The 21,449-nt window shown below is 47.4% G+C and overlaps 2 protein-coding genes across 3 annotated transcripts; one reads left to right on the top strand and one right to left on the bottom strand.

The window, feature by feature from the left end:
- Positions 1 to 4,348: 4,348 nt before the first annotated feature.
- Positions 4,349 to 11,112, bottom strand: LOC119323208. Of its 2 annotated transcripts, none has more exons than XM_037596807.1 (3): positions 10,516 to 11,112; positions 9,591 to 10,295; positions 4,349 to 6,082 (listed from the first exon to the last, which is right to left on the bottom strand). In XM_037596807.1, exons 2-3 carry the CDS (start codon positions 9,678 to 9,680, stop codon positions 4,883 to 4,885), a joined length of 1,290 nt encoding a protein of 429 aa, XP_037452704.1. In that variant the 5' UTR covers positions 9,681 to 10,295; positions 10,516 to 11,112; the 3' UTR covers positions 4,349 to 4,882. The 2 variants fall into 2 exon arrangements, with proteins under 2 accessions (XP_037452704.1, XP_037452710.1); XM_037596813.1 differs by having other exon boundaries at positions 4,349 to 5,720; positions 5,837 to 6,082; positions 9,591 to 11,108.
- Positions 11,113 to 17,210: 6,098 nt separating this feature from the next.
- Positions 17,211 to 19,449, top strand: LOC119302598. Its single transcript, XM_037579636.1, has 2 exons — positions 17,211 to 17,463; positions 18,158 to 19,449. The coding sequence occupies exons 1-2, from the start codon at positions 17,461 to 17,463 to the stop codon at positions 19,286 to 19,288; spliced, it is 1,134 nt and encodes a 377-aa protein (XP_037435533.1). The 5' UTR covers positions 17,211 to 17,460; the 3' UTR covers positions 19,289 to 19,449.
- The last annotated feature ends 2,000 nt before the right edge of the window (positions 19,450 to 21,449 follow it).

Raw genomic sequence — 21,449 nt, 5'->3', positions numbered from 1 at the left:
TCACCAAAAAGGGGGAGATTGTAAGTGCATCTAGTGCCACCCCTAGTTGGTTTTGGAGTATTGATGACAAAGTTGGTTGAGGGACTAATGCGTTTGTGAGAATTGCAGGATAACGCAGGTAGTGTCCCTCATTGATTCGGTTTACCTACCGGAGATGACCCCTAAAAATTTATGAAGATATTGAAGACAATGGTGGTATGTGAAGATATTCACATTGAAGACTATGACATGAGAAGACATTGAGCGAAGATTATGGAGCGCGAAGACTGTGTTGTTTCGTTGTTTCCTTTTCTTCTTTGTTGAGTCATAGGAACCACCATACTGTTAAGTGGGGTCCAAGTGAACAAAGTCAGAGTGACTGAAGTAATGCTCAACCCAAATCCTATGTCTTCGAGCGAAGACAATGAGAGCAAATCTTATCCAGAGCTGGATGAGTCATCTTTGCTTGTAGCCCAAGTAAAGTTGCCGTGTGTGTTTGAAATCTGACCGTTGGAACACGTGTCAATTCCTTAGTGACCCAGGGTCATTTCGGACATATCAGGTCGGGTTGCCTTGTGGCTATAAATAGCCCACCCCCTACACCATAAATTGGTGGCTGCTCAGAGTTAGTTTACGGCTTTTGTCGTTTTGAGATCAACCCACCTCGAAGCCTTTGAGAGAGAAATCCTTGCGAGGACAAAGCCCAAACACCCAGAGCCAAAGAGTGTTAGGCATCACTGAAGTCTTTCTGTCTGTGTGACCTGAAGACTTATTACACTTGAGGACTGTGTATCCTCCAGCCGGTTAGGCGTCGCGTTATGAGCATCCAAGAGTCATCGTGGATCGCCGGTGAATGAAGTCTGTGAAGGTTCGAAAGTCTACCTTGAAGACTTACCAGAGTGATTGGGCGAGGACTGTGTGTCCTTAGCTCAAGGGGAATAAGGTGAAGACGCGGTCTTCTGAGTTCAATCTCAGCCTCCCTAACCAGACGTACAGTTGTCACAGCAACTGGAACTGGTCCAACAAATCTTGTGTCTTCAACAAGTGACTGGTTCTATCCCTTCCCTCCTTTTACTTTGAGTTTGTCTTCGTGAAGTCATTGCTTATTTGTCTTATCTGTTTGACTTCACTGTTTGACTACTATCGTTGATTGGCTTCACACTATCTTCCATCCTGATCTTTACTACCTAGCTGCTATTAGTCTTTGTACGTTCACATTATTGCATACTTGACTATGGCTTGCTTGTTGTAGTTTATCTTCCGCTGCATATCAATTAGGTCATTTCTATTGTTTGTCTTCGAAACTCCCACGTTTTGAAGACTTTGATAAAAATCGCCTATTCACCCCCCTCTAGTCAATAACTAGCACTTTCAGGGGGCGCCGACCCTAGGAGATCCCATCTCCAAGAGGGCGGCGGCCAAGGGGGGAAACCTGCCCCCCAAGCCAAGTGGGGCGCCCCCCACCCCTAGGGTTTCCAACCCTAGGCGCAGGGGGAGGCCCAAGGGGGGCGCACCAGCCCACCAGGGGCTGGTTTCCTTCCCTCTTCAACCCATGTGGCCCTCTGGGATAGGTGGCCCTACTCGGTGGACCCCCGGGACCCTTCCGGTGGTCCCGGTACAATACCGGTGACCCCGAAACTTTCCCGATGGCCGAAACAGGACTTCCTATATACAAATCTTTACCTCCGGACCATTCCGGAACACCTCGTGACGTCCGGGATCTCATCCGAGACTCCGAACAACTTTCGGGTTACCGCATACTAATATCTACAACCCTAGCGTCACAGAACCTTAAGTGTGTAGACCCTACGGGTTCGGGAGACATGCAGACATGACCGAGACGACTCTCCGGTCAATAACCAATAGCGGGATCTGGATACCCATGTTGGCTCCCACATGTTCCACGATGATCTCATCGGATGAACCATGATGTCGAGGATTCAATCAATCCCGTATTCAATTCCCTTTGTCTACCGGTATAGTACTTGCCCGAGATTCGATCGTCGGTATCTCGATATCTTGTTCAATCTCGTTACCGGCAAGTCTTTTTACTCGTTTCGTAACACATCATCCCGTGATCAACTCCTTGGTCACATTATGCACATTATGATGATGTCCTACCGAGTGGGCCCAGAGATACCTCTCCTTCACACGGAGTGACAAATCCCAGTCTCGATTCATGCCAACCCAACAGACACTTTCGAAGATACCCGTAGTGCACCTTTATAGCCACCCAGTTACGTTGTGACGTTTGGCACACCCAAAGCATTCCTACGGTATCCGGGAGTTGCACAATCTCATGGTCTAAGGAAATGATACTTGACATTAGAAAAGCTTTAGCATATGAACTACACGATCTTGTGCTAGGCTTAGGATTGGGTCTTGTCCATCACATCATTCTCCTAAATGATGTGACCCCGTTATCAATGACATCCAATGTCCATGGTCAGGAAACTATGACCATCTGTTGATCAACGAGCTAGTCAACTAGAGGCTCACTAGGGACATGTTGTGATCTATGTATTCACACATGTATTGCGGTTTCCGATCAATACAATTATAGCATGAATAATAGACAATTATCATGAACAAGGAAATATAATGATAACCATTTTATTATTGCCTCTAGGGCATATTTCCAACAAGCCGTCCCCAGGATCTCGACGCCGTCAACAACATCATCGCTTCCCTCAGTGCATTGGCCATCCGCTTGACGCCGCCGCTCCCTCCGCCACCTCCTGAGCCGGATTAGATCTTGTAGTTTTTGGCCTGCCTATGGCTTGGCCTTGTTTTTTATGCTTTGGGCTTGTTGAGTTGTGCCCTCGGCAGAACCTAGTACTTCTCGTCCCTCTCTCTCTCTATCTGTGTGTGCGCGTGTACTTTGTTGTACTCGTTGGCTGTGGTGGTTGCTTTATTTATAAAGCGGGGCAAAAGCCTTCTTCGGTAATCTTTATTTTCAGGAATGATGCACAATATAGCTTAGTAGAACCGTTTAAAATTCTTTAAATAGTTTGCAATTTATCTCATACATTCAGGATTTCTCTTGCTTGAATACGCCTTTGCCATGCCTTAGCGTGCGCTGCTTCACTTTGCGTTTATGTATCAGCCGATTTTTTTGTAAAATTTACTAGAAAACCCCGCAGCAATGCGCGGGGTCTTCTTCTAGTTATATATACACCACCAACCCTAGACGCCGCCACCAATCATCCACACGCAATCTCCATCACCATCATTATCTCCTTTGCTGCTCCAAGACCACCTCCATAGAAGAAGGGACAAGATCAAGAGGAAGGAAGATGAGGCTCCGCCACCGCGTTGCACCAGCCTTCGACCCAGTGTCGTCTTCGCCATCTCCACCAACACCGGTGCCACCTCCATCATTGCCATTGCCACCGACGTCGTCTCCATCACCACCATCTTCACTAGGGCCGTCGTACTCCTCTTCTTCATCGACTCCGTGTCAGTGTGTAGCAAGTCTATGCCTTCTATGTTTACCCTTAATATGTTTGAGTAGTTGTACTAGTTCTTGAGGATTTGGATAAACTCTTGCATGATTAGAACTTAATGCCTATGAGCAATTCAATCATTTTCTCTATATGTGTTGTGTTGATTTTCTCATGGTGTTGTGAAGAGCGCTCACTCAACATTAGCCTCTTGTGGACTTGAGGGAATTGCTATAAGTGTGATGGTGGGTTTGCAGAGGTCGGTTGTGACAGTGCTTATCTTATTTCTTCCCTGAGCGTTGCAACATGTAGTAATGGAGAACCATATAGCTTTATTTTGTGTTTATGATAAAACCCTTAATTATCGTTGTGAAAACTGGAGTGGGGAAACAGTGGTAGTGATACATCGCCACCAACTCCGTGTAGGCACATATTTTTTGGCTCCACCCATACATAATCATATTCAAGTAGATTACGATACGAACCTATACGCTTTCGTATATGTTGATTGGGTCATACTTGTGGTGATAACCCCGGAACCCTCGAGAATGATTTACTACTCGAACACCGCTCCATTTAGTTTAGTTCTTTTTATTTACTGTTTTTTTACCTTCTTGTTTGTAGTTTAGTCAAACCGTCGTTTTATTCGTCTTCCTTAGCAACCGACTAAAGTAGACTATCTCTTAACTCCAGTTTGGGTGCGTTCCGAACTGCATAATTGACGAGTTAGTAGTGCCTTCCTATTCACTCCATGTAGGATCGATAAACCTTATTTACCACAAAATTACTACAAAACCTTGTGCACTTGTAGGACATCAGCGTCTTGCGTCGTAGGAGGGCGTGTGGAGCTGTGTTTTCGACGGATCTCACGTAATTCGGTCGGTGTTTGTTTTTGATGGATACGCGTAGATCCGGTATCCTTTCGTTTGCATTCATGTATTTACAGGGTGGATCCTTCTGATATACGCTTCTCTTCATCTACTTACAGGTTTACATTCATCTATTTACATGAACAGCGCTGATTTCATTATTTTTTCTCTGACCGCCCCCTTCAACATCCTAATTTGACTAATCCTGCTTTCGCCACTGCTCATGCGCCGTAGCCTGCCTATCCAGGAAGCATTTTTAGGGGTTTATCAAGGAGGGTTCAGGTAGACGATTGACGCCACGGCGATGGAACAGGAGAAGGCAAGTCGCAGCAACGCAAACAAAATGCATCTCATTCTAAGAAGACGGTTCATTACAGCGTCTCCACCCGCAGCAGAGGCGGCACAAAAGCAGGGAACCTGGCCACTCTAAGCTGTAGCAACAACAACAGCTGATCCAATGGCTAAACCAGCACAGAGACTTGAAAGTTCTACTGACAATGGAAACAGAGCTGCTCTCACACACCACCAGCCGAGACCAGCTCAAGCTGCTTCAACGCCATGGAGTCATTGGCATGCTGATATGAGCTCAAATTATTCTTGGTCTTGTCTTGTCAACGTGTACGTTATATATGACGTTAACGTACTTGTCAGCACCAGGGCACAAAAAACCAGAACTATGACTCTGAGTCTGCTCCAACTGTCTCGAAATTTGCTGCTCATATTGCGTTCATAAAATGTACCAGTCCCGGAGGCATAAAAGGTGAGCATGCATAGGAACATGATACATAGCGCTGAACATATAATTGCTTCACGATCTGAAATATTTCCTGGTTCGGGATTAACCCATTGACCTAGCATCGTCATATATGCAGACAGAGACTCCATGTAGCCTGGTTCAGTGCACAGGTTAGCAATCAGAATAGCTGATGTGCTGAAGCAAAAAAGTGCAGAGAAATCGAGGAGCTGAACGGGCATCTTCGCGCTAGCAGTGCTGCCCGGCCACTGATGGATCATCCACACGCTAAAGTAGGATAGAACCCCCGATAAGGTACCGCAGCGCAAGATCCTTGTGTACCAGTACTCAGCAGGTATCTCACTCTCGTTCAAAAACTTGGAACTATGGTATGCTACCAGAGTCACAGCACCACCGAGAGCGATGACACTTGATTTAACTGATGTTGTCATGTTGACGGACACGGTACATCCGCCGTGATCAAAATTAGCAGTGAACCACACAAGCGCCGCAATAAGCTCCGGCATGCAAATCAGTACCATGTCTTCGCCTGTCCATTCTGTAGCCACGGTGTGCACAGATATCATAAGAACCACAGTGAAGGTCCTGTGAAGCGCTTGCTGCGCCTGGGCTACACCTGGGCTGGATCCGATCGGCAGTGTGGCCATCATCAATGCCAGAGCGCCAAGCGCAGAACTGAAGAAGAGGAGAAAGTGAGAGACAACAAAATTGCCATTTTGTTGTCCATTAGTCAGATCAGCAAGACGTGCCAAGGCGAGCTGCATTAGCTGCAGACAGTACGATAGTAGTACCATTAGTAGCAGACCCTGAGATTTCCCGCTGCCACTTGCCAAGTTAGCCATTCCATTGGTGCTATGCCGCAACCTTCCCTTGACGCAGAATTTGCGCCACAAGGCGCCAATGAAAACTAGTATGATAGCCGGGATCACAGCTATTTTGATGTACCTTGTACTGATCCTAAGCAACAGCGCATAAGCTGCCATTACTGCAAAACTAGTTCTGATGTAGATCTCAAGACCTTGTTTTGGGGGCAACAGCTGTAAACCAGACAAATTTAGAGCAAAATGAAAACGTGGGTCATGGTAATAGTGGTGACTACTTGGACTTCTAGCTGGATTAGTACTTTATTAACTGTGAAATTGCTCGAGGAAATAAACACAAGTGCCAATCACTACCATCAGAATTGGCTGGTTGTTGTGCAACATACTCCACGCATCAACAGCACAAACACGATCCATTATATGAAGTAAAAAAAAACACTAATACAGTTCCTTGTTAGGTTGCTGATCTGTTACATTGAGCTTCATCGATAGAGGGTAGTTAACAGGTTTTTTCCTGGAAAAAAAGGTATTTAACAAGTTGGAATGCAAGGAGGAAAACTCACTATCCATCTTATTTCATTCATGTTTTTCAACCACGTTAACTGTTGTTTCCATTTGTGCACAGGTCTGTTGGACTAGCGATCAAGCAGAAGAACTAGAATGGATCAACAAGTTGTCAGTTGTCACCCACTACTCATCCCTACTGACTGGTAATCCAAGTTACAACCAAGGCAGGCTGTTTATGCCTAATCCTCAGGACTCTCAACCCATGGTATGAAGTTCATGAATCAGTCCTCCCCAACAAAACTGAACACCAGAAATTATTGTGTTTAACAAAGAAGGATAAGTTTGAACCTAGTACTATTGTGCTTGGTCCGACATGGACCTTGAACAATGAAGTGGGGTTTTGTTTTGTTATTTCGGGCCTTTCAAAAATTTGTGAAACAAAACGTGGATATAAGGAATGATATGAAACGATAACTCACAAAATCTCTTTACAACTATGACTATATATGTCCTATGCAAAGACGACAACACAAATTTATTATCTTTTGTGTTTTTTCTCCATGGAACACAGATGATCATACTGGCTGGTGATTCACTTTATAGCATTCTCCTTGCCGTACTCAACTGTTCTTGATTATGAGAGAACCTCTGAAGGCGAAATCATCCTCTAAAGCTTAACTTGGTTATTTAGGGTAGTTTTGCAAGTCCTTCTTTTTCTGGAAAAAAAGAATATGAATAGGTATTCCATTTCGTCATGTAGAAAAGGGCAAGTAGAATCTATATGTATTTATTGCCATGTTTACAGCTAGCAATTTTCGATTTTGTGTCTTATTGTTTCATAGCATTCCCTACATTCATGATAGTTTCTGAATTTTTTTGAACACATATAATAAAAAGGACCACTTTTCAAAACCAGTTCACGGCTTATTTTATAAGAAGATAGTTTGGGATGAACTTCTATCTACAAAAGAAGATAGGTGTATAAGTTACTTAATTTGATTATTGTACACGTTCAAGATGGGATCTAGTTGGGCACTACCTAGAATGAAAATTCACAAGTCCTCACAGATGCAACTGTGCATTCTTATATTCTTAAATAAAACGTTGTAGCGGCTTCCCCTACCGCGTCATTTAAAAAAAAGTTGGAAATATTATCCATAGAGTGTTCTAGCATCTTCTAAATTTCAAGTTTTTCTTTTTTGTTTAGAACGGAGGCGACCCCGACTCTCCCGTCCCTGTGCGGCCGCCGCCAGACCGCACCGGGCGGCCACCACCGGGCTTCCCCTCGACCTCCTGTGCCTCCCCTCCCTCCGCCGCCGCCGGCAACGTTGCCGGGCAAAGGCCTTGTGGCACGGCGGCGGCGGACCACCTCCTCTACGTCTCAGATCTGAGGTGGCGGCGACCCGATCTTGGTCCCATGCGGCGGTGATGGCGGGCAGCAGTGGCCGGGCCGAGTCGGTGGCATGCTGCAGTCGGCGGGGATGGCAGGAGGCGGCGGCGTGGGCTCGATCTACAGTGCTGACGATGGTCCATCGTCCGAACCTGACAAAGGCGGGCTACTGCCGTCGCTTCAAACTGCCGCCTCTCATCGGCTGCGGCTACGGTTCTCGGTGGTTCTCCGATTCTGCCACACATCACGAGGTTTATGGCGGTGGTGATCTCCTCCTCCGCCGGAGGTGGTCGGCCGGTTGTGGCTGGTTTGGCGGATCTCGCGATCTATCATCTAGTCCCGGTTGTGGTCCTCGTGCTCTTCTTGCATCAAGGCAATGTCCTGCTTGATCGGTCCTCCTCAATCTGGCCATTGACATGTTCCGGAATGGCCGCCGGAGAATTTGCTAAGGATATCTGGATCGGTTAGTTACCGGTCGCACATCCATATCAGCCTACGAGGTTCCGAGGGCGTGGCGCGAAGCTCTGTTGACTGATGACACCTTGGGACATGTCGGCTTCTCGATTTCCATGGTGGAGACAGCAGTGGAGAAGATCATGGTGGCCAAGATCGGAGGATCAGTTACACGGAGGTAGTCTTGGAGGCGATGGAGTCAGACAGGTGTTAGATGACTCTTAGGAGCAGCAGTGATAAGTGGGGCGGCAACACTGGTGGTTCCCCTCGGGTGCCGAGTCGTGACTTTCAAGGTGAAAGCTTATGTCTGGCCTTCATTCTTGTGCCTGGCGATTGCCTTGCTGAAGGAATTGTTTTGAGAGCGCGCACTTTCTCCAGGGTGAAAACCTAAGATCTTGGATCAGGCAACGACGCGCTTGTGCACTGTTCTCTTCATGGAGGCGTTGCTTTCGGAGACCTTTTATGTTTCCGGGGTGTTGTATTTGGTGGTGGTATGAGTGCTGCTGTTGAGAGGAGTTGATTGCTGCGGCGGGACTTTTGTTTTCTTTCTTTTTATTTTCTCTTTTGGTTGTGTGCATCCTAGATGTCTCGACGACATCTTGTAGGTGCAGAGGTTGGGTGTAATTGGTATCATCGCGATATTAATATATTCCCCTTTTAAGAAAAAATACAGAGGCGACTGAGGCCCTTAGCATTCAAGTACAACATCAAGTTCAAGTTGGAATCCAGAAAAACGGAAAGCAAGCAAATAAGTTCAATGCATGGCTAATCAGGGCTAAAGTGTGTAGTCTTTTTCAGTAGCGCCAGAGCTTTGAAATCTAAGTTCCAGGACTTTTTTTTTCTGTTGCTTTTCTCTCAAACAAAACTAATCTGCTATAAGTACTTAATTTGATTACTGTAAACGTTTAATATGGGATATAGTTGGTACTAACCTACAATGAAAATTCAAAGTCCTCACAGATGCGACTGTGGGTTCTTACTGTTTACAAAAACGTTGTAGAGGCTTCCCCTACCGCGTTCATTAAAAAAACAGAACTTGGAAATATTATCCATGGACTGTTCAGCATCTTCTAGATTTAAAGTTTTTTTTTTAGAAAGAGGCGCTTGCCAAGCCTTAAACTGAGGCCCTTGACGTTTAAGTACTAGAACAAGTTCAGGTTCGAATCCAGAAAAACGGAAAGCAGGCAAATAAGAAGTTCAAATGTTCAATAAATGGCTAATAAGGCCTAAAGGTAGTCTTCTTCAGTAGTGCCAAAGCTTTTGAAATCTAAATTGCAGGACTTATTTTGTTTTTTCTGTTGCTTTTCTCTCAGACAAAACCAATCTGCTACTCTTAAATGTAAGAACACAATTGGCAGAGTTTCCGTGAGTTACCGTATCGGATATCACAGCCCGCTGTTGGCCATCGCTGCTGGAAATTGATGCAATATCCTGCGCCGCTGTAGCTTCAGCTGCCGAGGCCATGGTGTCATGCAGATTGGGCGAGGGAGGTGAAGCTATGAGCGGAACAGAGTTTTGATCTTGATTCCTCAAGATGGTGATCACGGATTTAGGGCTAAAGCTTAACCCAACCTCGCTTGCCTTCTGATTTCTGGTGTGGATCGGACGAGTTTATCGCACCAACAGGTTGTTGACTTCGGAAGGACATGAGCTCGGTGTTAACGGGTTAACAGGTTGCCCGTGTGTTAACGGTTTCTAGTAGAATACACATGGATAAACTTTTCAAATCTTTCCCTTGACCTATTTGGGCAGTACTAGGCGCCAGCGCGCCGGCCCAAAGTTTCGGCCGGTGGACGCGTAGCCCTTGGATTATGTCCGTAACAGCATGAGGCAGAAGAAAAGTCCATGCGAACAAAAAAAAAAAACATTCCCTTCCGCTTCCGCGCGTACGAAAAGATTCTCTGCATCTCGTCCCTCCTTTTTGTCTCGCTGGCTGCACATGCACTCCGGTCGCCGCCCTCGCCGGCCATTCTGGTCGCCAGTAGTCTCCCTTGCCGACCGACCTTGTCTCCGGTTGCAGCATCAAATGAGCGATGACGTCGCTCGCAGCCAAAAAGCGGTGGTAGCAAAAACTTGTGCCTGTCCCAGCCATATAAACACACGGTGGAAGCAAAAAGATGAGACAACTGTTCCAACAAAAAAACAACATGGTGGAAGCAAAATGAGACGCCGGTTCCAGCAAAAGCAAGATGGTGGTAGCAAAATCGGGCTGGTTCCAGCAAAATACGAACACGGTAGTAGCAAAAACTGAGACTGGTTGCAGCAAAAAAAACTAGTTCCAGTGTTGCCGGTGCAGCACCTCCGTCGGGGGCGTTGTCACCACCGCCATTGAATGGCCCCCGCTGGTTGCAGCTATGCCATCGCCGGCGCACAGTAACAGCTAGTCCCAGCACCGTGCGGTGCTAGTTGTAGCTCCCCACTTTGCCGGTTGAAGCAAAAACAGGGCAAAGCTTCCACACGGCGGTCGTCAGCCATGGCGAGGCCGAGACTCCGGTTCCGGCGTGACTCGATGCCGGTGGTAGCAAAAATCCTCATCGCTTGTAGCAGACTGCCATGCCGATTGAAGCACCGTCGGTGAGGATGTGCTCAACCGACCGCTCCCATGAATGCTACTGGCGCAACAGCCGCAGTGCTCACGGCCATCATCAGCATCTTGTCTGCCTCCGCAGGTTGGTCCCCGCAGCAGTGCCCTGGTGGCAGCTGGGCTTGGGCAACAGAAATTTCAAGGGGTCGCGGCATCTGGCCGGAGAGGTTGAGATGGAAGCCAACATCTGGCCAGAGTGGAGAGGGGAGATGGAAGCGCGGTTAGGCGTGAGCCGGCTGGAGATGAGAAACGGGGAGGAAGAGATAGGGAATTGGTGGTTGTGGTACTCCGCGTGACGATAAGGAAGAAAATGGGCGTTGAGTGGGCCCTGCTGAGTTGTGTGGCTTGCACTGAGTCATGCATGTGTGTTTGACGCGAGTATGTAAGGAGCGAGCCAGCGCAACCAGCCCAGCGTTCGGCCGGCGCGCCGATGTAAAACGTTTTTCTTTTTGAAATCCCCTCTTTTCTCAACCCTAGCCACCCTCAAGGTATCCTCCATGTCACCATCTCAATCCCTTTTCCCCATTCCGTCCAATGGCCTCGTCGGTAGCCAGCCGAGGAGCGGGACTATCCATTTAATTTTTTTAGTTCCGGTAGGTCTTTATCTTCCATATGTTTTGTTCTCTCGCGGCATTGATGGTGGCGGCGGCGATAACATGTTAAAATAAGATATTTTTTTGGGTCTCTTCCTACCTCGACGACATTTGATTCGACACCGAGTAAGGGTCAGTGAGGGTTGGTGTTGTCAGATCTAGTGATTCTGCTCGGATCTTGACAGTTGGTCAGTCAATCAAGGGAAACATGGCCCACTTTCTACAACACTTTTAGATGGGTAGTGAATTCTTGCAAGCCTGTGATGCATGGGGTGGCCCAACCGACGCTCTTTCAACATTTACTTAATCTTGTTTCTATCGGCAAGTGGCTATTGCAGTCTACAAAGTCTAGTACGGTTAAGACGTTTTATGATGTAACTTTCCTTCACTATCGGTTCTGTGCAATTATCAAGCTTCAGCGGATGATGTACAACCGAAGGCAGTGGACGAGCAATACGTTTTCTGATGTATTTTAATATTTTGCTGATTGTTTTGTGGCTTTTTGTCCTTTTCAGGAGACTACATTTTCTCTTGATAATATCAGATAGAAAATGTCCATTACATATTTTTTATTCATTTTCTTTGTGAGGGACGTAGTATAGGCAACATGTCATTAACACAGTGGTAGTTTGTCAAATTTGAAGAGCATAAGAAAAAACTAGATAACCACACATGTGTTGAAATAGGGTGCATAAATATTTGGTATGCAATGGTCATTGATGGTGTAGAAAACCGTCAGATCCCTCAATAGGGTAGCAAGCGAAGCTGCAAGTACCAGAGACAAGTTCGCAAGGGGGGAGGGGGGGTACCTTGGTTCAGGCCCTCGTCGTGAGATAATACCCTATGTCATACTTTGTTTTGTATTGATGTGGCAGCACCTCGTGCGAGGGGGTTACAAGGGGATGGTGAATATGACTACCAAGAGTCCTATCTACGGAGTAGATATATCTAAGCTACCCCTAGCCCTGCCTTATAAAGGACGAGAACTAGGGTTTACAGTGATCCTAACTGACCTCTTGTGTGAGGGCTCCATGGTTTGCATGCCAAGACGAAGTTCTTGCTCCGAGCCTGGCCCTGGACGGCCTCCTAGAGCTGTGATGCCACCAAGCCCCTTGGGCCTTGAGCCTGGCCCAATACTGGGGCTTTTCGGGCTGATGGGACACCCCCAGTATATTGGACGATGCAACGAAGCGGGGGTGACCCATCAGCCTAGAAGCTCGGTGTTGGGCCAGCCTTGGGACCCAGGAGGCCTGACGGCATCACGTTCTAGGAGATAGCCTGGGGGCCAACTCAGAGTCAGGAGATCATCTTGGCGTACGTACAAACCAAGATGCCATCAACACAAAGTCGATTAGGAACCCTATAAACCCTAGCTCTTGCCCCGTATGTAAGTCGAGGCTAGGGGTAGACATTCCCATCTATTCCATATACCACACTCTCTGTAGTTATATCTATCACCATCTTGTAACCCCCTTGCATAAGGCGCTCCCACATCAACAAAACAGGACATAATGTGTTACCTCTCCATGAGGGCGAAAACCTGGGTAACCCCTTGTGTGAACTCCCTTCTGGTACTTATGGCATGTCCTACCGGCCGTCCCATCTCCTTACTTCAAGGGTAACCTTGGTCATTTATTAAGAACCCCTAGGCTATATAAAGCTCCCAATGGGCCTCTAATTTACTCACTCTCACTTGAATAAGTTCGCAGATACGGTCAGTTGTGGTACTCGCAGAGACGGAGCCAGGAAGTTCATATGAGGGGGGCCAATGATACATATATGATCATTGGAGGGGGCATACACATAAAAGATTTATGCTTTAACTCTGCAAATCCACATATTATCTAGGGATAGTTTGAAGAACTTTTTCTAGTATGGGGGAGCCATGGCCCCAGTTCGCCTCCTGCCGGCTCCATCTCTGGTTATTCATTGCTAATTGGTCAGGAGGCTCGTTTATGATGATCAAACCATCACGGCCTGGAAGCACTAACGGGCCGCATGCGCGTCAGTGATGATATGTTTTAGTTGCGCAATGCTAAGTGGCTTTGTAGTGTGTATGTTTTAAGCTTCGGTTGGCGATGCATAAGCGAAGGAAGAAAGATGGCTGGTATATAGTTTTTGTGTGGTTTTTTAGAGGTTTCATGTACTTTTTTCCTTGATAAATGCTCCCTCCGTTTTTAAATACAAGTCTTTTTAGAGATTTCAGTGCAGACTACATACAGATGTATATATATGTATTTTGAAGTGTAGATTCATTCATTTTGCTCCGTATATAGTCCGTAGTGGAGTCTGTAGAAAGACTTATATTTAGAAACAGAGAGAGTATGATGCTCAAAAAGGAAAGAAAAATGCAGCCATCACCATTTTTTAGAAGCCTCTATCACATCACATGTGTTTTACTCTTTCTCTCGAAATAGGCTTTCACCCCGTTTTATAAATAAAGCAACGGTCCATACAATCCAAGTTCAACAACACTCGACAAACTACGGCTGGGGTCACAGCACAATCAAGCCCAAGAAAGCATAAAAGAAATAGAAAAAAAAGCCACCTAGTGGCGGCCGCGAAGCGGCACTACGCGGATGATAGTCGACGCGCCGAAGCCAGGAGCGCATCCATCATCAAGCCAAGATGGTTGCGATCACGCTGCCTCGAGAGCGGGTGCCAATGCTGCAGGAAAGCAAGGAATTCAAAGAAGGAGTCAGACGCCTTCCTTGGAAAAACCTTCTCTATCACCATCTTATTCCTAGTCGTCCAAAGATTCCATGCCATCATCGCAAAAATAAGCCAAAATAGGCGGCGGTAACGTGACGGCTGTAAAGCTCTCTGTTGGAGAAACTCCGCGAGATTTAGGGCCTCCCATTCAGGCCCCAACGCCTCGCGGACGTACGTCCAAAGTACCCTCACCGCGGTACATGAGAAGAGGATATGTGTCCCGGTCTCAGGTACCGCACAGAGAGGGCATAAATCATCACCAGGTCTGTGCCGCTTAAGAACCTCTGTCCCTGAGGGGAGACGATCCTGTAGTAATTGCCAAACAAAAATCTTAATCTTTAAAGGGACGGAGGCTTTCCATAATGGGGACAGCCAAGAAGTGGCCTGTGATGGGTAAAGGGCATGGTATGTCATGCTCACAGAAAACTCCGCCATCGGCGCAAGCCGCCAGGATACCGTGTCCGGATAGTCCAAGAGCACGAGCGGGAGAGCAACCCGCAGCCTAGTCCAGTTGTTATTCTCTGCTTGTCCAAAGGTGCGACGAAACCCGATGTTCCACTGTCCAGCTTGGAAGGCCGTAGCCACTAGGACAGACGGATCCGCACATATCGAGAATAAGCCAGGGAAGGAAACGCGTAGGGGTTCCGCATCCAGCCAGGGATCCAACCAGAATTGGATCCCTTTCCCGTTCCCTAAGGAGAAGGAGATCCCTAGGCAGATGTCATCCTTTATCCTTTGGATGGCTCGCCAGAATTGTGAGGCTTCCGTCTGGTTGCATGCTAAGAGCGGGTCTCCCTTCAGGTATTTCGCTTGAATGAGCTGTAGCCATAATCCTCCCTCGCCTCGTAAGATGCGCCAAACCCATCTTAACATGAGCGCCACATTCATATGACGGGAGGCAATGATGCCCAGTCCACCTCGGTCCTTGGGCATGCAAATATCCGCCCATTTAACCATGTGGTACTTTTGGCGGCCATTGGCTGCCTGCCAAAAGAACCTCGCGAGATCCCTATCGAAGGCACTATGAATGCCCTCTGGAAGGATATACATCCCCATCATGAACATGGGGAGGCTCGCAAGGTTGGAGCTAATAAGGATCGATTTGCTCCCTTTGGAGGTAAACTGTCCTCGCCAGGGTTCAGCCCGGCCTGTCACTCAATCCACTAGAGGATCAAACGCACTAGATAAGATCTTGGAGTCAGCCAACGGCATCCCCAAATAGGTCATCGGGAATGAGGATAGTCTACAGTTTAGATTATTCGTGATCCTTTGTTGCTCCTCAGCGGGATATCCTAAAACGACAACCTCGCTCTTGTCAAAGTTAATCTTGAGTCCCGACATCGCCTCAAAGCAAAGGAGTAGGAACTTAGGATTAACTATGTCAAGTGTGGATTCCTCCACCATAATCATGGTGTCATCGGCGTATTGGAGATGGGTGACCCCTCCTCCCGGAATGAGGTGACCAACAACACCCGAGAGGTGGCCGGCCCTCCTAGCTTTGTCTAGGATGCCTGCCAGAGCGTCCACGGCGATATTGAAGAGAAGGGGGGGATATCGGATCCCCTTGCTTCACTCCCGCAGAGGACGAGAAGAACGGCCCCACATCGCCGTTAATGTTAATCGCAGTCTTACCAGACCGTACCAACTGCATAATCCAGTTGCACCATCTGTCCTCGAAGCCTCTACGCTGCATAACTAGCCGCAGGAAGTCCCAGTCTAGCCAATCATAGGCTTTCTGGAAGTCCAGCTTGAGAAAGACACCCTTCTGGCCACGCGATCGCACCTCGTGCACAATCTCGTGAAGGGACAAAATCCCATCATGGATTCGTCTCCCTTTCAAGAAAGCTGTCTGAAGAGGGTGATTCATCCTCTCAACTACTGGCGCGAGTCTAATCACGCAAACTTTAGAGAAGATGCGCTCTAGAACGTTGATAACTGTGATAGGTCTGAATTGGTGAATGTCCATCGCCCCAAATACTTTGGGGATCAAGGTGATAACACCAAAATTTATTCGCGCCATGTCAAATGTTCTGATGTAGAATTCATGGAACATTGGCATGATCACAAGTTTTAGGGCATTCCAGAACTTCTGGAAGAAGGCAACCGGCAGGCCGTCCGGCCCCGGTGTCGACCCCGCCTTCATAGAGGCGATCGCCATCCCCACCTCTTCCGGCGAGAACGGGATAGTTAGCTCCGCGTTCTCATTGTCAGATACTTTGTCCGCTAGGGGCCAGAAATCATCCGCCAAAGAAACCCTACCCCGGGGTTCCGCCGAGAAAAGCCCCTTAAAAAAGGAGTAAATATGGGCCCTAATCTCATCCGGGTGCTCCAGAAGGGTGTCCCCTTCCCAGAGGCACGGGATGGAGCACTTCCTACGCCGTCCATTAGCGATTGCTTGGAAGTAAGCGGTATTAGAATCGCCTTGAAGGAGCCACTTTTGCTGCCCCCCCCCCCCTCGGCGGAACCTTGTCATCACTGTGTTTTACTCTTCCACCTATGCTATGAGCGAATCTTATCATCCCTGTCGAGTGGTATCGTATCACCGTCTTTGTCCTGAAAAACATCTGCAGAGCTAAGCCAGTGTAGACTTTGACACTACTTATATTCGCTACACACTCAGTTTTTTAGAAAAAGGAAGTATTACACTCAGTTGGGGTAGGAATGCCTAAGGTGGGGGCGGGGGGAGTTTATGCTGAACTTGAGAGATTCTGAGGTAGATTTTTGTAGGAAGGTTGTGGTGCTGATTCGAAATATCATGTTACAAATCTGAGCTACAATAAAAACTATATACAGATGTATATAGACATATTTTATAGTGTTTATTCGCTCATTTTGTTTCGTATGTAGTCCGTGTTGAAATCACTTGTATTTAGGAACCGAGGGAGTAAAACCTAACCCTATTATGGTTTTCTTTGTTGCCGGCCGGCCGGCTGGATTTTTTATCACACAAGGGACACAGGAAACATAAACAAGCATTTCCCAGGATATCATAGACTACAGGATCCGTTTCCCCACATCAACGTTGACTTGACCGAGAGTTCCTCGTCTTCACCAGCAATTTCCGAGAACGCGGCTGCACAAGCATTCCAATCTCAGTTCAATCGATTGCGAGCTAACAGTTCTAGATGTTGCCAGCTATATATACACAGGCAGCAGCACTGAAGCACCAAAAAAACAAGCATTAAAGGTTCAACCAGCGTAACGTCATCCTACGCGTTTTTGGATTGCTCCGTCTCCCTTCGACCATTGCTCTTTCTTCCATGTTTCATTCGGCTGTGATTTCTCCCCCTTGCAGATAGAGTACGTACTACGGTGGAGTTTTAAGTCTGCCATCATATCCTCCGGGAAGCTTGAGATGGTAAGTCTCCATCTTTGAAGCAACTGAATCGTCACTGTTGTCAGTTTTTCCCCATTTTGATGGAAGAAACTAATGCACTAAGCTATCATTTCATCGTTTTGTTTCCAAAATCCGTTCTGCGATTATAGTGTTCAATCTGCTTCATGTAACAGGCAAAAAATATACAGTATGCGTCGCATCAAAATCACAGTTTGTCCTCCTCCCTCTAGTATTGTCCCAACTCCAAAGCGAAACTTTTATCAACTGATGATGCATCACTAGCACCGGATATCAGCTACAGTTTACTTTGCAGAAAGTATCAGATTTACTAAAGCAAGGCAAAGTGCAAAACGAGCATTCATGTACCTTCTCATCAAAAGCCCCTAGCTCAAACAGCAAAGGAATGCCCGGTTAATTATCATTTGGCAGCGGGGCAAGGAGATATGTATCTATGATCAGAGAACTAAGATATGCATGCCTCGGTGCGAAGAAAAGAAAAAAATCCAAGATATGCCATTTATTTTCTCGTTTGCTGCTCTGTTGTGCCATAACCATATGATGCAAAGACTGGAAGGAAGATCTTTTCCATTATCTAAATATGTGTATATCTGTGCTAGAAATAATCATATTTGTTCTGTCTCAAACAAAAATGTTCTTCTGTGTTTCGCACATTGCCCAAATTAATGATCTCATTGCTGTTCTCTCTGTTCATCAGGATGCCCTGAAGAACCGCGCCAGAGCTTTCGCAGAGGGCATCTTGATCATGGTGTGCCCGGTTCTGCTCGCCATAGCATTCGGCCAGGTTAACCTGAAGACCGAGGGAAACAGATTTGTTCGGGGCAGCATTTCCCCACTCGCAGCGGTCACACTGGAGGCCGGTATTTTCCCGTTCCTCTGTCTCTGTGGATCAAAGAACTTGGTCGACTTGTACCCAAAACTTTCAAGGTGCTTATTTGGTGCCTCGAAGCTTCTCATCCACCTCTGCGCTCTGCTCCAAATGGCGCTTGCCTGCGGCGTTCTACTTCTCATCAGCATGAAGAATCTTCTGTACCTCTTATTCCTGATCCCCTTCGTGGCTCTGACCCTGTGGCGGTGCTACTGGTCGGTGAAAAACGGCCCGATGATCGATGAGACCAGGTACCAAGGCTGCGAGGACGCACTCGAAAGATCTTTGGACTTCTCGGCTGCGGTCACTGCTATCCTGTTCCTGGGTTTGGAAGGCCTGGCACTGGAGGGGCATAGCAGCAGCGCCGAGGGGCTGGATCGCCTGCTTGTTGTCTCGCTTGGGGTGAGCTTCATCACCTGCGTCGTGGGCGTCTTCATCATGCTCCTGGGGGCAGTCCCCCCGCTGATCGCTGACAATGGCGAGAGCACCAACATGTGCCGCGCCGTCGAGATACTGAACGTCGTTCTGGCCATCGCCATCGCCATGACCGTGTTCTTGATCGCGTCAGCGGCGCTGAAAGAGCTAGCGTGGCTAGTGTTCATTCCGCCGCTTGTTTCATTCATGGTGTGGCTGTTCCTAATTCTCGACGGGGACGGGGGAAACGGACGGGGACAGGTCAAGCCGGCGTCCATGGAGCTCACCAAGGTCACGTTCACAGGCTTCTTGGCGGTCTCGGTGCCAACCTTTAGTAACAGCTCGCTCAACAACTACAGCCATGCGTTCATTGCCCTTACCGCGGCAGCTGTAATCACCGGCCTCGGATGGAGGCTCTTGACGCACACGGCGGCACCGTCGCGTGCCATGGAGAAGGCTGCTAGTGTTGCTTCTTTCTGTGCCCATCTCTGCGTCGCTGCTGCTGTTATCCCGTTCGCGACCATGGCTGTCAACGCTCTGAAATAATACCTGCCGAATCATTTGTTGCCTACTGAACTGTGCGTAAAAGAGTCAACATTGTCAATCAGCTCGATTGTTTTCTCCAAAAATTAGGATGAAACCCTAGGTCTCTGCATCACTATGATGCGCACATGTATCTTTACTAAAGTTTGATGCAAGGCAACCATGCCAAAATCTGTTGGTCTATTTGACATATCTACTATATCTAAATAGCTAGCCCTTAATTTGACAAGGAATTCTCTCGCTTCTCCTTGAGCCACATCATCCAAAATAATTTAGCCCTTGAATATAGTAGATCAATTAACAATATCCGTCTGATCTACACAATGAGAGCCGCTGCACCTGTCATATTTAGTAAATAACGCATACATGCTGTAACTGCCGCCTATGTGTGTTTTAATCAAGAAAAAAACTGACGCATGCATGCAGCTCATAGCATAATACCCCGGGTGCTCTATACATGAAAGAAAAGTGAGTCTTGCATGCATTTTTTGGGTCCAACTTTAAACTTATAGATAGAGATATGTTTTCTTTAGTTATTTATTTGTAAAATATTGATAAACAACTTATCTTACTACAAGAGAAATTGTAAAGACATCAGCTAGATGATTAGTTCAGCGCAATGTTTATTTCATACAAAATCCCGTCACAACACACGGGGCATCGTCTAGTTTCTATTATTTTTACAGCCTAATTTGCTGGTAGCTTATTGTTTTATTGCCTTTTTGTTAAGAAGAACCAAGCAAGTAATTCCTCTCTAGTCAAGCTTTCCTTTCATACCGCTTTATAAATATAAAACAACCACCACATCTATAGAGAAACTACAAGTTCCGCTCCAGAATTAAACACACCAAAAAGTAAGGACTATGATAACTGTCAACTGTGTGGCAGATTGCAAAACTACCACACGAGCCCCCTCGTCCCGAACGAATCGCTCCCTTCGATCCTACCTCCTCTCACGGGCTCCTTCTGATTCTAGGTTGCCAGCCTACGATCCCACATCCTTTTGAACGAACCAACTCTGAGGTTGTGGGGTCCATTCGATTTTTTGGGCGGACAGCTGTTTAAAAATAGGCACTTGAGAGGAGGTTGTGGGGTCCACTCTGAAATGACCGAGTTTATGACAACCGAAACAGGAGGACCGGCTCAGCCTCGGGAGATGGTACCTCCTCATGGGAACATGGCGCCGCCTCGTTACGTACCGATACCGCCGGGTAACTTTTCCAACCCCATGGAGAACTTAATCGCAGCATCAGCGCGTCTGGCGGCTCTCCCAGTGGACGGTGATGATCCAACAACGGTGGAGACCCAGAGGATCAGGGAACTTGTCCAGACGGCCCTGGCTCAGCAAGAGACTTATTCTTATAGTCGGGACAGGATTCACTCAACTCCTCCGCCTTGGTTAGCAACACCTCGTCAAAACTAGAGTCCAAGTTACAGCAGGCACATGGAGTCAGAAGCTTTGTCGAGCAATGCCCAGAGCCGGAACCAGCCCGGTGGCTATAACCCGGTACAAGATCGGGTATGTCAGGAGAACGAGCGGGCGTCTCAGCTAGTGGCTCAACAGACGGCTCATCAAGATTTCCCAGAGTATCCGATAGCTTCCGTTGAGAAGGGAGTGGCCACTAGAACCGGCGGTGTTCCTTGTTTGGTGCCGGCTCTGCGTAATGTACGCCTTCCCAAGGACTTCAAGGGACCTCGAAAGGTGCCAAATTACACGACCGACTTACAGCCTGGAGCGTGGATCGAGAGCTATGAGATGGCCTTGGAGCTGTTGGAGGTCAGCGATGCAGCAATGGCTAAGTACTTCACAATGATGTTAGATGGAACGGCCCGGTCCTGGTTAAAGGGCTTGCCCCCCAATTCCATTGATTCGTGGGCAGAGCTAAAAGCCCGTTTCATCCAGAACTTCAAGGACACTTACAAGCAATCCATGTCGATTGTGGATTTGACAAATTGTAAGCATGAGGAGGGTGAGTCCACGACTCACTGGGTACGCCGGGTTAAGGAGATAATACATTCATCTGACAAGATGGATGCTGGCTCTGCAGTCCTTATGTTGGAAAATAATTGTCGCTTTGAGCTGCTGAGACAGAAGCTGGGGCGCCTTAAGCGTGATTGCAATGATATGGGTATGCTGATGGCCGCTTTAGTCAAATACGCTGAC

Source organism: Triticum dicoccoides, chromosome 1B (assembly GCF_002162155.2).
Source record: "Triticum dicoccoides isolate Atlit2015 ecotype Zavitan chromosome 1B, WEW_v2.0, whole genome shotgun sequence".
Lineage (NCBI taxonomy): Eukaryota > Viridiplantae > Streptophyta > Magnoliopsida > Poales > Poaceae > Triticum > Triticum dicoccoides.
This window is presented reverse-complemented; position numbering and strand designations above follow the sequence as displayed.